Below are 15,573 nucleotides of genomic sequence, written 5' to 3'. Positions count from 1 at the left end.
TATATAGAGTATATCAGTACTTCGAATAAAAAGTGGTTGTCCAGATAGGGTAGTCTCGTAGGGCATACTGGGCCTAGGGAGAACAGATTCGTTATCCTGCCACTGCCAAGAGAGGGAGGTTATCGCTGCTCTGTGAAACCAGCCTTTGCGTTGTGCCCTCCACTACTCTAAGGAACGAGTGATCCTAGCCTTCGCCCAAATCACATGAACCAACTCCCAGCTTGGAATGGGCGATCCAGCTAATTATCTCATCAAAGGCCCAACCCTGCTGAGTCGACCCAACGTCCAACCACCTTCTAAGCCCTCACTCAAGTTACAAGCTCTTGCTACAGAGCTCGGCGATTAGGATTCTCCCAGTAGGCTCAATGAAGTACAAAAGTTTTCTTCTTTTTTCCAGTGCGGGACTAAACTTAGAGGAAGAGAAGAATATATCCTCTCATGTTCTACCGCATCAAGGAAGAATTGAATATCTTTGCCCCCTTCACTTAAAGTCTAGATTTATACTCTCTACAACCCTAGAGTGATTCATCCATTCTTTGCCATTGAGCTAAGCCAGTTTTAGATAATCTAGTTTCCCAATTATCAGAGTCATTAAAAGAAAACTGAAAGAAAGTTTGAATTTTACGAGTTGTTGAGGGAAAGGGTGTCTAATTTTCTGCCATTTGATTTTATTCAAATTTCGAAATCTGAAAAAAAAGTGAACCACATAAAAATCTATTGTTTTCCATCGAAAGCAAAAGCTTCCTGGGGTCTTCTCTGATTGTACCACTCTAAACATGAAGAATGCTTTCATTCAGCCAAGGAGATGCTGCTCTTTCAAGGTGGGTAAAAAGCGTCGCCAAAATTGGTGAGGGTGTTACCGTTTGGGTTAAAGTGTCACCAAAAGTTGAGAAAGAAACATTTCCCTAAGTGGGTGCAAAAGTGTTGCCAGAAGTGGGTGCACAAGTGTTGCCAAAAGTGGATGCATAGCCAAATTGGATGCAAAGACACTGCCAAAAGTGGACGATGAAATGTGTTGAAAGTGGGTGAAATAACATTTCTCGAACTGCTAAACCAGTCAACAATTAAGTGACCATAAGAGAAATACAGGACGGCCCCAGAACGCTAGCTCAAGAATTACCCGCACATAATTAAGAATCATCATCATAATCACCAACAGAAGATTTGATTTTTCTTTCTTACCATAGGGAGAAAGAAATTGGTCAAAAATTTCCTTTCTATGTAGTTTAGGATAAAAATCACTTATGTAGCTTTTTCATGTATAGTCTCCCTTGTCAATATTAGCATTCACCTCCTTGACTCCTTGAAGAAGATTCATTAATTAGAAACCTAGAAAAATGAGATCTCCACTCCAAGATCTTACCTAAACAGCAATGACTCCTTAACAATAATCAATCAAAACTTCTTAATTTTGGGAAGGACTGAAAGGAAATCCATTTAACACGAAAATTTGTGCACGAGACAAAAATTATTGAATAGCTATTTGGGGACCATGACATTATTTCGGTTGGCCGAATAGAAAAGGAAACCGAATCCTACTTTATTTTCTTTCGCAAAAAAAAATATATACCACATATATAAATCTAATAATGAAAATGCACAGGCCTGGCAGGCCCAAGCTGGCCTAATTGACACCATTATTCCCCACTATAAGAAGGCCTTAGAGAGTTATCTCCCTAACCACAAAAACAATACAACCTCAGACAGAGAGATGGAAAAAAAGCAGCTCTCATTTCAAACTTCCAAAGTTAAGCAACCTTTAGCTACCATTAACAGAATTCACACCTTCTTTCATTCAATCACCATACTTGCTTTATTCTATTACAGAGCTTCAACTCTTCTCTTCCATGGCTCATTAACTACAAAAACACAAAAACTATCATGGATTCTTCTCTTCATCTCCGAGTTCTTACTCTCATTGTACTGGTTCTCGAATCAAGCTTATCGATGGCGTCCCATCTCGAGAACAATCTTTCCTGAAAGACTTCCATCTGAGGAAGAAGAAGAAGATGAAGAAAATGAAGTTGTTCTACCTTCCATTGATGTGTTTATATGCACAGCTGATCCAAAAAAAGAACCCACAATTGAAGTAATGAATACTGTAATTTCAGCCATGTCTCTTGATTACCCACCACATAAACTTTCTGTTTATTTTTCAGATGATGCTGGTTCTTCAAGTACTTTATATGCCATTAAAGAAGCTTTTCTTTTTGCAAAATCATGGATTCCTTTCTGCAAGAAATACAGGGTTGAAACTAGATGCCCTGAAACATATTTTTCTTATAATGGTGGAATTCCTCAACAGAATGGTAGTAGTATAGATGATGATGATGAGTTCATGAGGAATAAAGATATAATCAAGGTAATTTTGAGTTTTAGTGTTTTAACATTTTGTTGGTTGAATTCTAGAGGCCTATGGGGGTAAGTACATAAACTATCTTGGAAGCCATGGTAGTATACCCTAACCACTAGCATATAAGTGGGTTTAGCCCGGCTCGGAATAGACTCGTGGTAGTGGATGATTGAGTTTGAAGATGGGCACGAGCCGCCCGACCTACTAACATAAGTGAGTTGGGCTCAGGTAAAAACCTTCAACCAACATATCGCTCAAGCCCGAACCTATTTAGGTAAGCCAGATAGAATGCGCTAGTACCTGCTCAAGGTACTTACGCCTCTTGGCGGGCTTGGGCCGGAAAGGTACACTCTAAGCGCAGAGTGTCCGTACTAGCCAAAAGAGTAGTGCCCCCTCGTGCTCGTAGCGCGATTCTCACTCCTGTGAATCCATATTTAATATTTACTTTGTAATAAAAATTTATTTCGTTAATGTAAAAGTATTCTCGCACATCCGTCACATGTACTTATATTTTCAACTTCATTATGTTAAAAATAAAATAAAATAAGGAATCTTAATGAACTGAAATGTTTCTTCTCTTTTAAAATGGCAGTCAAAGTATGAAATATTCAAGGATAGAGTGAGAAGAGCCATAGAAAATGATCATGATACGAAGATGTCTTCTGCTACAGATTATCCTCCCATGGTTGAGGTAAGTAGTAAGTCCTAGGCGGCTTATGACAATCAACGTATAGTACTTAAAACCAGGCTTAAGGCTGCTTCTTTATGTTATCTTTAAGCTTATGTGACAAGTTTGCTTCATATTATAACATGTTCCCAGGTTATAGGCGATAATGAAAAGTGCGACAAATCAGAAGAGTCAAAAGTGCCGCTTCTTGTTTATGTTAGGCGTGAGAAAAGTCGATTCCAACATCACCACTTCAAAGCTGGAGCTCTCAATGTCCTTGTATGGTTTCTTTTTTCTATAAATGAAGCTTTTCCTTTTTAAAGTAATAGGTTAAGACGTTAAGTACGAGCCAATCCCATCTATTCTCGGAGTATGAGGTGTCAGTAGTACAGGCGGGTCAATTACTCTATGAAATGCTAACTTTTCGAGCTAATTTATGAAATGCAGCTTCGAGTGTCAGGTTTAATAAGCAACTCTCCATATATACTAGTATTGGATTGTGACATGTACTGCAACGATCCTTCATCGGCTCGACAAGCGATGTGCTTCCACCTTGATCCGGAAATTTCTAAGTCACTCGCATTTGTTCAATTCCCACAGAATTTCCATAATCTTAGTGAGAATGATATTTACAACGGCGTATTTAGAACAGTATTTCAGGTATGCATCTTAATCTCACTCAAATCAAACGGAATATGTTGCACATTCTAATCTTATATGACTTGGTTAAAACAAAAACTATAACTAAATAAGTGTTGATTGTGTTTTAGACATTATGGTATGGAATCGATGGGATTAAGGGACCAATACTAACTGGAACTGGTTTCTACATAAAAAGGAAAGCATTATATGGGTTATCCATTGATCAAAGTAAGTATAATTGCATTAAGGAATCCATAATTACACAATTAATTTGAGATTAAGATACATAAACCTCAAGGATATTTGTCTCTCTTATTTTCTTTTTCTTTTTTGAATCTTGATACTAGATATAGAGGATGTCAATCTATCGAAATTCAAACAAAAGTTCGGCCATTCTAATGAGTTCACGAAATTCTCAACTCGGAACCATAAATTTAATGCTTTTGAGGAAAATGAATCAAATTCTCTTCTTGAGGAAGCTCGGGTTTTGGCTACGTGTGCCTACGAAAAGAACACGGGTTGGGGTGAAGAGGTAAGTCATATTTTTCTTCACAAATATACATGGGCATGTGAGCCGGACAACCCATCTAGAGATGATCCTCTCATGATGCATTCTAAAATACATTAAGCATTTTGTCATTTGGAGCACTCTGATTTACAGAGTGACTTTAGCAACATCAATTTGCACGAGAAATCAGTTCTTGAATCATTTCCACGTGAATACGTTTATATGCCGATCTTGTGACATACGATAGATCGATTAATTATTATTCTTCGGGATTGCAGATAGGATTTATGTACCATTCTGTGCTAGAAGATTATTTTACAGGGTTTCTTTTACACTGCAAAGGATGGAATTCTGCCTATTATGTCAATCACTCAAAACCATCTTTCTTGGGCTCTGTCACCACAAATTTGAATGACACATTGGTTCAATATACAAGATGGCTCTCAGGGTTGCTTCAAGTTTTGTTATCAAAGTTCTGTCCTCTCACATATGGAGTCACAAAGATGTCTATTCTTCAAAGCATGGCATATGCTTCCTCAGCCATTGAACCGATCTTCACCTCTCTTCCCTTCCTATGTTTTGCCATCATCCCTCAGTTATGCTTCTTCAATGGGATACCCTTATACCCTAAGGTAATTATACTTATCTAATTGTTAACCTTTTTTTTTTCAGTATTTTACCCCTCATCTTTAGTACACCGACAGCTTATAAATCTGTCGCTAAAGATCTTTTAGGCGACAGTTTTATCAACACTGTCATCAAAAGTCATCCATTTAGTTGTTGAGGTATTGGTACTGTCAGAATAGTTCCGCATTAGAGAAGGGCGATTTAGTGACCAAGAATATTATGTCTATGTCTTCTCCACTCATTACTAATTGGTTTTGAGTTGGATGACCACAAAGTTAACACAGTACCACAGCTAGGCCACACGTGATAGGTTCAAATCCAGATAGATGTGTAGAGAAAAGAAGAAAACACACACACACACACACACACACACACACACGTAGTAGGCTAAAAAAAGGCACACGTTTTGAGTTAGATGACCATAAATTTAACAATTACTAATTACATATTCCAAATGTGTAACAGGTTTCAAGCAATTGGTTTAATATGTTTTTGACTCTTTATGTTTCTAAACTATTCCAATCCATATTTGAAGTCCTAATTTCTGGAGGATCTTTAAAATTGTGGTGGTATGAGTATAGAATTTCTATGATGAAATCAGTCACAGCTTCTCTCTTTGCATTTTTGGATGTTTTAATGAAACTTGTTGGACTAAAAGAGATCCTTTTCTTGCCAACAAATAAAGTCATTGATGAAGAACAAGCTCAAAGATACAAAATGGGTATATTTGATTTTAGGACAGGAACTATGTTTCTTTTGCCATTAACTACAATAACCATACTAAATATGGTTTCTTTAGTTTTTGGATTAAGAAGAGTTTTCATGGATAGAAGCTTTGATGAAATGTTTGGCCAGATTTTCATCTCATTACAAATCTTAGCAATTACTTACCCGATAATTGAAGCGATGATATTAAGGAAAGATAACGGCCGGATTCGAAGTTCTGTTACATTTTTATCCATCTCAATCTTGATGATTTTCTTCTCTTTTGAGGTTTTATTGGTATAATTAGTTGTCATTAAGTAGTACCTTATTTTCTATGGAGTAACAAACATTGTAATCTTTTGGATTAAGAACTAAGAATCGTCATCATAATCACTAAAGAAGATTTGATTTCTTTTACTATAGGCAAAAAGAAATTTGTTGAAACTTCCTTTTTCTATATAGTTTATGATAAAACTTTCTTTTGTAGCCATGCATAGTCTTTCTTGTCAATATTAGCATTCACCTCCTTGAAGAAGATTCAAGAAAAATGAGATATCCGGTCCAAGATCTTATCTAAAAGCAATGGCTACCATCATGTAGAAGTTATAAAAACAAACGCAACCGATGACGTACTTTTCTTTGACTCCGCCACAATTTTGTGTCACATTCATTGTGTATTTTGTTTCTATTATCTCACTAAGTTAAACTGTGAGTAACACCTTACTCGAAATAACTAATTTTCTTAGTATCTTGGAGAAATTCTAGTTTGCACTTTAGAGTAGGAATTCTAATTCATATCAAAAATTTAATTTGAAAAAGGAATAGAAGAGAAATCCAATAGTAGGAAAACCTATGTACGACACATAAACATTATTGAATAAGTATGTGGGGACTAATTCCCGACAACCAATAACTAATCAAAACTTCTTAAACTTGAAAAGGACCAAAAACGAAATCCAATGAATAAGAACGTATGTACACGAAACATAAAAGTTATTGAGTAAGTGTTTGGGGACCCATAACATTATTTTGGTTGGCCTAGTAGAAAAACGAAAACGAATCTTACTTTATTTTGGCCGCCGCTTTGAAAAATAAAGAAAAATCTTTTGAAAATATTTTTTTTCTACAAAATTGGTCAAAGATGGACACCACTATTCTCCTATAAGAAGCTTGGAGACTTATCTCCCTAGCCACAAAAACAATACAAACTCACGGAGAGATGGAAAAGAAGCAGCTCTCATTTCAAACTTCCAAAGTTAAGCAACCTTTAGCAACCATTAACAAAATTCACACCATCTTTCATTCAATCACAATACTTGCTTTATTCTATTACAGAGCTTCAATTCTTCTCTTTCATGGCTCCCATGAATACCCAAACTCATTAACTACAAAAACACATAAACTATCTGTTGGAATCGGCACTTAGCTCAAAAGGAGCTGGACCGGTTTTTCCTTAATTTGAGGTACTTATATTCATCGGAATCTCGATCAAGACGTCTAGTTGGATTCGTCTCGTCGAGCTCTTGAATTTAGACTCAAATTTTGTCCAAATCCGATTCCGTATGAGTGAGTTATTACAAAATTCGTTTGGTATGGGTACCATTAACTCAAAACCGAGATTTTGAGTTAGTACCACATTTATGAAGGAGGAAACATTTTATTTCCTTATATAGAACCTTCCATATATTTATGGTATGTTCTTTAAAATAGAAAGGTGACTCACGTGGTTTGCACCACGCAAACCACGCACGCGCACGCGCGGCGTGGGCGTTTAGGGCGCATTGGGCGCTTTTGAGGCGCCCGCACGCACTTTGCACTTCGCACGTACGCATCGTCGCGAGGAGCGATTGGAGCCTTGGATTTTACGATCATAGATATGATCTGACGGTCAGGATATTTGGCGCTCTTTAAGATAGATCCGTTGATGATCTAACGGTGGGCGTTCAATGCGCGAGATCTTAATAGATCCGTTAAGATCTGACGGTCAACATGGCACCCGAAAACCAATAGACAAATATGACTGTTGGGAAGCATCCATTCTTTTCTAAGGCACCTGTCTGAAGTGTCACCAATACTTCTATAAATACCAAACAAAATCCAGCAAATAAAACACGAAAGTTTTAGCATTCAAAGTTACAAGAGCATTTAGAGTTTAAGAAGTCAAGTCACCTGTCGTTCTTACTGCTTGTTCTAAGTTCGCACGCTTTCAGAAAAACGAAGTACTCTTAGTCGTCACACTGAAAGGTACAGCCGTTGTATCCTGGGAGACAAACACCTTACTGGTTTTAGTACTAATACCAGGGTGTTCACTGTCTTAAGGAAAGAGACAACTCGACTCGGCTTTCTCTCTCTAACTTTTTATTTTATCATTGTTTTAAATTATATTAGTTTTTCTTTTCTTGTTTAATCTGTTAGAATACAGTAACACTTTTAGAATTAAAGTTATCTCTGAATTTATTTCAGAAAGACACTCTAAGGTGTATCCCTGTTTTTATTAAAACAGGAAGACCAGATTCTTGGTTTTTTCATAATACCAGTAAAACAACACTATCATGGATTCTTCTCTTCATCTCTGAGTTCTTACTCTCATTATACTGGTTCTTGGGTCAAGCTTATCGATGGCGGCCTATCTCAAGAACAATCTTTCTTGAAAGACTTCCATCTGAAGAAGATGAAGAAGAAGATGAAGTTGTTCTACCTTCAATTGATGTGTTTATATGTACAGCTGATCCAAAAAAAGAACCCACAATTGAAGTAATGAATACTGTAATTTCAGCCATGTCTCTTGATTACCCACCACATAAACTTTCTGTTTATCTTTCAGATGATGCTGGTTCTTCAATTACATTATATGCCATTAAAGAAGCTTTTGTTTTTGCAAAATCATGGATTCCTTTCTGCAAGAAATACAGGGTTGAAACTAGATGCCCTGAAACATATTTTTCTTTTAATGGAAGAATTCCTCAACAGAGTAGTAGTAGTATAAATGATGATGAACTCATGAGGAATAAAGATATAATCAAGGTAATTTTGAGTTTTAGTGTTTTAATACTTTGTTGGTTGAATCCTAGAGGTATATGTGGGTAAGTAGTAAGCACATAGTTAAACTGTCTTGGAAGGCATGGTAGTAAACCCTATGGCTATCAAGATTTAGGTGTGGGCGAAAAGTGCGAAATCATACAAGTTCTTCTGAGTCCGAATAGACTCGTGGAGTCGTGGTAGTGGATGACTGAGCTCGAAGATGGGCACTACCCACCCAACCCACTAGAGCATGAGGGTTGGGCTCGGGTAAAAACCTTAGTATCTGGCTGAGGTCAAGTCTGAGCCCACTTAGGCAAGCCTGACAGACTGCGCCCGGAACCTGCTCAAGATACTTGTGCCACTTGGCGGGCTTGGGCTGCAAATGTGCACACCTAGCATCTCCACTAGCCAAAAGAGTTTAGTGTCAGTATGCGTTAGCATGCGCAATTTTCACTCTTGTAGATCCATATCTATTATTATTTCGTAATAAAATTTTCTTCTGTTAATGCAAAATTATTCTCGTAAATCCCTCACATATACTGATATTCTTAGCTTCATCATACGGCACTTTTGTTCGATGACATCTTATCATCCACATATAGACTGAATTCTTTTACAATATTAGGTTTATGAAAATTTAGTTCAAAATGAGTGAGTTTTTATTTGGTTATATAATTTTTGTAAGAAACATTAATGAGCTAATGAGATGTTTCTTGTCTTCTAAAATGGCAGTCAAAGTATGAAATATTCAAGGATAGAGTGAGAAGAGCCATACAAAATGATGATGATGATCAGAAGGTGTCTTCTAGTCCTATGATTGAGGTAAGTAGTAAGCCCTAGGAAGCTTATGACCATAAATGAACACTTCAACTTATCATTAATCTTCACCATAAATATATAAATTATTCAAGTAGAATTAGGGGTGGGAATTCTACCCGAAAGCCCGATACCCGTCACGTTTACCCGCGTCCGACAATGTCCATGGACGCCCGCGCCCGAAGATGGGTACTACCCGCCCAGCCCGATGATTTTTCGTGGGCGGGCTCGGGTGAAAAGCTCTGCCCGCCATCCCGCCCATACCCGAGCCCGATATGCTCACCCGACGGGTGCCTATAGATGCCAATCACTTTGAGTGTCGATTATACTTCACTATAAAGCCCAAAGTAGATTTAAGGTTTCTCCCAAGATACATAAACAACACATTGAAGCAACCCTAATAGTTTACCACATTGAATCTGAGAAATTCGGTAGCATAGAGAGAGAAAAAAAATCTACGTTGTCTCTCTAGCCGTTTCTCTCTTATTTACTAGACCTTCTTGTGCCAACCTTCTTCTCTATTAAATAAGTTATTGGGATCATCTTCCACCTCTATGTAGTGGTCAAATTTTAAAATTATTTTGATGTGAAGGAAGAACAAAGAAGAACTAATGAAACATACAAAGACAAGAAAAAAAGTGGAAGACAACCAAGTCTCATGTTTGCATATATAAATTTATATCAGTTGTTGATTTCTTATGTTACGGAATCTGAGTATTTCTTTCATTCTTGATTTGTAAGTTTTGTAAAGATTTGGTATCAATTTGTTTAGAGAAGCTTATTTGAACAATATCAAATTACTAGAGTTTCCTGATCTGGTAAAAAAATATCAGATAAAGAAACCCGATGCCCGATTTGCCCGAAGCCCGACTTGCCCGATGCTTTAGTGGGCATGGGCGGGCTCTGATCATAGGAGATTTCAGAAAAGCCCGCCCGAATCCGCCCGAGAACCCGAGTGGGCAGAGGAGAAACTTACCCGACCCGCCCGAGTCCGACTCAGAATTACCCGCGGGTGCCCATACCCGCCCGATTCCCACCCCTAAGTAGAATGATACTTGGCTCGAATATCTCAATCGAATGTAATGAGATTGTTGACGTGGCATACCCGGAGTAAAAAAACAAACATGCCACATCAATCAGGTCATTTTCAGACACAATTTTCGGGCCATAAATCACCGTTATTTATGAAATTTATCTTGTACGTCTTGTTTTATTTTTATGTTATTTTCTCTAAACAAAAGCATCTAACATTTATCTATATTTAATAATAAATCATTGAGTGTGACAAATAGTACACAAAGTCAGGTCTAAGGCTGCTACTTCATATTATCTTTAAGGTTATGTGACAATTTTGCTTTCTAAACAATAAAACGTGTTCGCAGGTTATAGGTTCGCAGGTTATAGGCGACAACAAAAAGCCCAACGAATCAGAAGAGTCAAAAGTGCCGCTTCTTGTTTATGTTGCTCGTGAGAAAAGTCCATTTCAACCTCATCACTTCATTCCCTTCATCAAAAAAAAAAAAAAAAACCTCATCACTTCAAAGCTGGAGCCCTCAATGTCCTTGTATGGTTTCTTTCGTCGAGCGATAAAGCTTTTCATTTTCAAAGTAATAGGTTAATTAAGAGACAATCTCTATCTCTCTTTGGAGTAGTTCATATATGGAAAACTAACCTTTCACAAATTTCTTTTATATAATATAAGTGAATGCGACAAATTAATTATGCTAAAATCGTAAGACGCACAAAAAAAAGTCTAGTATGAAGTGTCAGTTGTAGAGATCACGGATTAGTTCATTTGTTCTATTTACGTAAACCAGTATAGCGATTGTGAAATTTGCTTGTGACGTATCTACATTTTTTTGGAACATTAGCTTGTAGATTGTATCATATTTAAACGCAAATTTTAAGTGTTACTCTACTAATTTATGAAATGCAGCTTCGAGTGTCAGGTTTAATAAGCAACTCTCCATATATACTAGTATTGGATTGCGACATGTACTGCAACGATTCTTTATCAGCTCGACAAGCAATGTGCTTCCACCTCGATCCGCAAATTTCTAAGTCACTTGCATTTGTTCAATTTCCACAAAATTTCCATAATCTCAGTGAGAATGATATCTACAACAGCCTATTTAGAACAGTATTCCAGGTATAAATCTTTATGAAAATTTCTCACTCAAATAGAACACACACACACACATATATATATATTGTAGTCGATCACGTTAAACAAGTGTCTAAAAAACTTTACTCTGTTCTGTATAATCTTATATGACTTGTTTAAAATAAAAACTATGACTAAATAAGTGTTGATTGTGTTTTAGACACTATGGTATGGAATCGATGGGATTAAGGGACCAATACTATCTGGAACTGGTTTCTACATAAAAAGAAAAGCATTATATGGGTTTTCCATTGATCAAAGTAAGTATGATTACATCGACGAATCCATAATTGCACAACTAATTTGAGATTAAGGTATTTGACTCTCTTCTTTTCTTTTTCTTTTTGTTTTTTGTTTTTTGAATCTTGATACTAGATATAGAAGATGTCAATCTACCTCAATTCAAACAAAAGTTCGGCCATTCTAAGGAGTTCACGAAATTCTCAACTCAAAACCATAAATTTAATGTTATTGATAACGGAGGAAATGAATCAAATTCCCTTCTCGAGGAAGCTCGAGTTTTGGCAACGTGTGCCTACGAAAAGAACACGGGTTGGGGTGAAGAGGTAAGTCATATTGGATCGTTCTATTTTTCTTCACAATTATACATGGGCATGGAGGCCCTATCCCGCTAGAGATTATCTAATAAAGGGTCTCTTTTTCTTAGAATGATATCCATGAATTCGCAAAGTATAGATCCCTTCATGGTGCATTCGTAACTACATTTAGCATTTTCTGATTTGGACTTTTGGAGCACTATGTGAAAATAGTCTCACATTCTTAATGAGCATTCTAACAACCAAGAATGTATGTCTATGTCCTCTATGCTCATTCTTAATTGGTTTTAAGTTTGATGACCACAAACATGACATGGTATCAGAGCTAGGTCCATTCGTGATAGGTTTAAAAGTCACAAGTACTCCACGTCATCCAGAAAAGAAAAAAAGATTTGTGTTGGACTCAAAAATTGCCAATTGGCTTTAAGGTAGATGACCACAAACCTAACATACTCTGATTTACATAGTAACTTTAGCAACATAAATGTGCAGGAGAAATCAGTTCTTCAATCGTTTTCGTGTGCATACGTTTATATGCCGATCTTTATGACATAAGTTAGATCGATTAATTATTATTGTTTGGGATTTCAGATAGGATTTATGTACCATTCTGTGTTAGAAGATTACTTTACAGGGTTTCTTTTGCACTGCAAAGGATGGAATTCTGCCTATTATGTCAATCATTCAAAGCCATCTTTCTTGGGTTGTGTCACCACAAATTTGAATGACACTTTGGTTCAAACTACAAGATGGAACTCTGGGATGCTTCAAGTTGGGTTATCAAAATTCTGTCCTCTCACATATGGAGTCCCAAAGATGTCTATTCTTCAAAGCATGGCTTATGCTTACTTTGCCATGTTACCCATTTTCACTTCTCTTCCCTTCCTATGTTTTGCCATCATCCCTCAGTTATGCTTCTTCCACGGGATACCCTTATACCCTAAGGTAATCAATCTTATCTAATTATTAACATTTATTTTTGATATTTTTCGATTCGCCTTTAGTACACCGACACCTATAGATGTGTCACTAAAGATCTCTTAGGCGACGGTTTTTCAGCACTGTCATTAAAAATTAGCCATTTAGGTGTTAAAGTGTTGGCACTTACACATTTTTGAAAATTGTAACAGGTTTCAAGCAATTGGTTTTATGTGTTTTTGGCTCTTTATGTTTCTATACTATTCCAATCCATGTCGGAAATCCTAATTTCGGGGGGATCGTTGAGATTGTGGTGGTATGAGTATAGAATTTTGATGATAAAATCAGTCACAGCTTCTTTCTTTGCATTTTTGGATGTTCTAATGAAATTTCTTGGACTAAAAGAGATCATTTTCTTGCCAACAAATAAAGTCATTGATGAAGAACAAGCTCAAAGATACAAAATGGGCATATTTGATTTTAGGACAGGAACTATGTTTCTTTTGCCATTAACTACAATATCTATACTGAATATGGTTTCCTTAGTTTTTGGATTAAGAAGAGTTTTCATGGATAGAAGCCTTGATGAAATGTTTGGGCAGATTTTCATCTCATTACAAATCTTAACGATTACTTACGCGATAATTGAAGCGATGATATTAAGGAAAGATAATGGTCGGATTCCAAGTTTTGTTACATTTTTATCCATCTCAATCTTGATGATTTTCTTCTCTTTTGAAGCTCTATTGGTATAATTAGCTGTCACGAAGGAGTCGTTAATTTCTATGGCATTATGTATTAAATAACAAACATTGTAATTTTGGATCAGTAATTCTCCCTACGTAATTATGTGTTATTTTGGTGATTTTTCGATTTTCTAAATCACTTATGGTGTGTCTGGATGAAAGAATCATGAATCTTTTGAATCAGATACTAGGATTCATAAACCCTTAGGATTTTCCTTAGGGTATTTGATAATCAGGAAATTGGGCCGGAGGCCCAATTTCTAGTATTTTTTTGTTAAAAAGACAACTCATCTTTTTAACTAGCTAGGCCCCAAGTAAGTTATAAAAATAGGCTTCATGGACATTTTTAAAGGCACCAACTTTTTAAGAGTCAAAAATACCCTTCATTCAATTAGAAATACCTAGTAATAATCTAACTAATAAATCAGGAATTTGAGTTTTCTCATGACCGAACCGAGTTGGATGGTCGACGCCGATTAAAATTTCTGGGGTTTGAATCGATTTTGGTTATAAGATAGGTTGATGTTTTTAGGTTTTGGTGATTTAATCTATTTGCTTGTTGTTTGAAGAGGCTTTTAAGGGGTTTGATTTAGTTTTTGGTTCTAAATTCTAGAGAGAGAAAGTTTTATATACTTTAAATGGAAGGAAAAATTGATAGTGTTTCAAGGTATAATTCAACTTCTTCATTGCTTTATTTTCATTGAGTTATGAATGATGGATGACAATTTGTTAGGTTTGATATTTATGTTCAAACTTATTTGTTGGATTTATATGGAAGTTGTGAAAGTATAGTTGATGCAAGCAATGTGTTTGATAAAATGCTTGAAAGAGATGTTGTTGCTTGGAATGCAACGTTTGTTGGTTATACAAGACTTAGATTGGTTGAAATAGCTATAAAGTTGTTAGATGAAATGCCTATGAGAAATATATTTTCTTGAACAATCATAATTGGTATTTATGTTCAAATTGAGAATTTCATGAAAGCTTTGGAAGTTTTTCGAAGAAATGTAAAGTGATGGTGCTAGAGCTTATAAAATGACTATTATGAATTTGTAGGGGTTTTAGCTAGTTTTTCGATACAACATTCTATTAGACAAAATATAATAATTTGTAACAAATTTCATGTTAAATCAATTCAAAAACTAATTTGCAAACCATTTGCATGACACTGCAAGGTGTTTGCAAGGCTCTGCAAGGTATTTGCAAAGCTTTGCAAGGCTCTGCAAGGTGTTTGCAAGGCTCTGGAAGGTATTTGCAAAGCTTTGCAAGGCTCTGCAAGGTGTTCGCAAGGTTGTGCAAGGTATTTGCAAAAGTCATGCAAGGTGTTCGCAAGGCTCTGCAAAGTTTTTGCAAGGCTCTGCAAGGTGTTCGCAAGGCTCTGCAATTTGTTTGCAAGGCTATCCAAGGTGTTTGCAAAAACCATGTAAGGTGTGTGCAAGGCTCTGCAAGGTGTTTGCAAGGCTTTGCAAGGTGTTTGCAAAGCAGTGCAAGGTGTTTGCATGGTATTTTCTTAGACTAGGGTTAGGTTGGTCTTTTTACTGAAATTGAAAATTACATAATTGCCATCAGGGAGGTGAAGCCTAAAAAACTTTGATGAATCCTTTTTAACCAAAGTCATAATTTCTTAGGGAGTTTTGGCCAAATTCCCCTTTGATAATCAAAGTTCCATTTGATACGTGGGAGAATCAATTGGAAATAATTTTCCGTTGTTTGGTAAGACTAAAAGGTGTGAGAGTTGAATTTCTGTTGGAAAAAAAAAAGTAGGAAAATAACCTAAGTTTTAGGTGGTAAAACTGGTAAATAGAAATAAAAAACCACGACGTATGTATCTAGGGAGATCTCACCCTAA

The 15,573-nt window shown here is 36.4% G+C and overlaps 2 protein-coding genes and 1 non-coding gene across 3 annotated transcripts; 2 read left to right on the top strand and 1 right to left on the bottom strand.

Annotated features, from left to right (window-relative positions):
• Nucleotides 1-28: 28 nt before the first annotated feature.
• On the bottom strand, nt 29-340 carry LOC147551085 (signal recognition particle RNA). The gene has a single exon (XR_015239119.1).
• A 1,325-nt stretch (nt 341-1,665) lies between these two features.
• On the top strand, nt 1,666-5,946 carry LOC147551084 (quillaic acid 3-O-glycosyltransferase CSL1-like). The gene is made up of 8 exons (XM_086666836.1): nt 1,666-2,362; nt 2,946-3,044; nt 3,174-3,299; nt 3,468-3,680; nt 3,791-3,890; nt 4,010-4,194; nt 4,449-4,802; nt 5,263-5,946. Exons 1-8 carry the CDS (start codon nt 1,712-1,714, stop codon nt 5,803-5,805), a joined length of 2,271 nt encoding a protein of 756 aa, XP_086522962.1. The 5' UTR covers nt 1,666-1,711; the 3' UTR covers nt 5,806-5,946.
• Nucleotides 5,947-6,688: 742 nt separating this feature from the next.
• LOC147551083 (quillaic acid 3-O-glycosyltransferase CSL1-like) lies at nt 6,689-13,824 on the top strand. Its single transcript, XM_086666844.1, has 10 exons — nt 6,689-6,909; nt 8,055-8,526; nt 9,256-9,345; nt 10,722-10,819; nt 10,861-10,903; nt 11,276-11,488; nt 11,664-11,763; nt 11,879-12,069; nt 12,652-13,005; nt 13,191-13,824. Exons 1-10 carry the CDS (start codon nt 6,722-6,724, stop codon nt 13,731-13,733), a joined length of 2,292 nt encoding a protein of 763 aa, XP_086522970.1. The 5' UTR covers nt 6,689-6,721; the 3' UTR covers nt 13,734-13,824.
• Nucleotides 13,825-15,573: the final 1,749 nt, after the last annotated feature.

Source organism: Eschscholzia californica, unplaced genomic scaffold (assembly GCF_041429995.1).
Source record: "Eschscholzia californica isolate CP2 unplaced genomic scaffold, dmEscCali1.0.p SCAF_3, whole genome shotgun sequence".
NCBI classification, from domain to species: Eukaryota; Viridiplantae; Streptophyta; class Magnoliopsida; order Ranunculales; family Papaveraceae; genus Eschscholzia; species Eschscholzia californica.
Note: the sequence above shows the minus strand (reverse complement) of the source record. Positions and strands in the feature narration are given on the sequence as shown.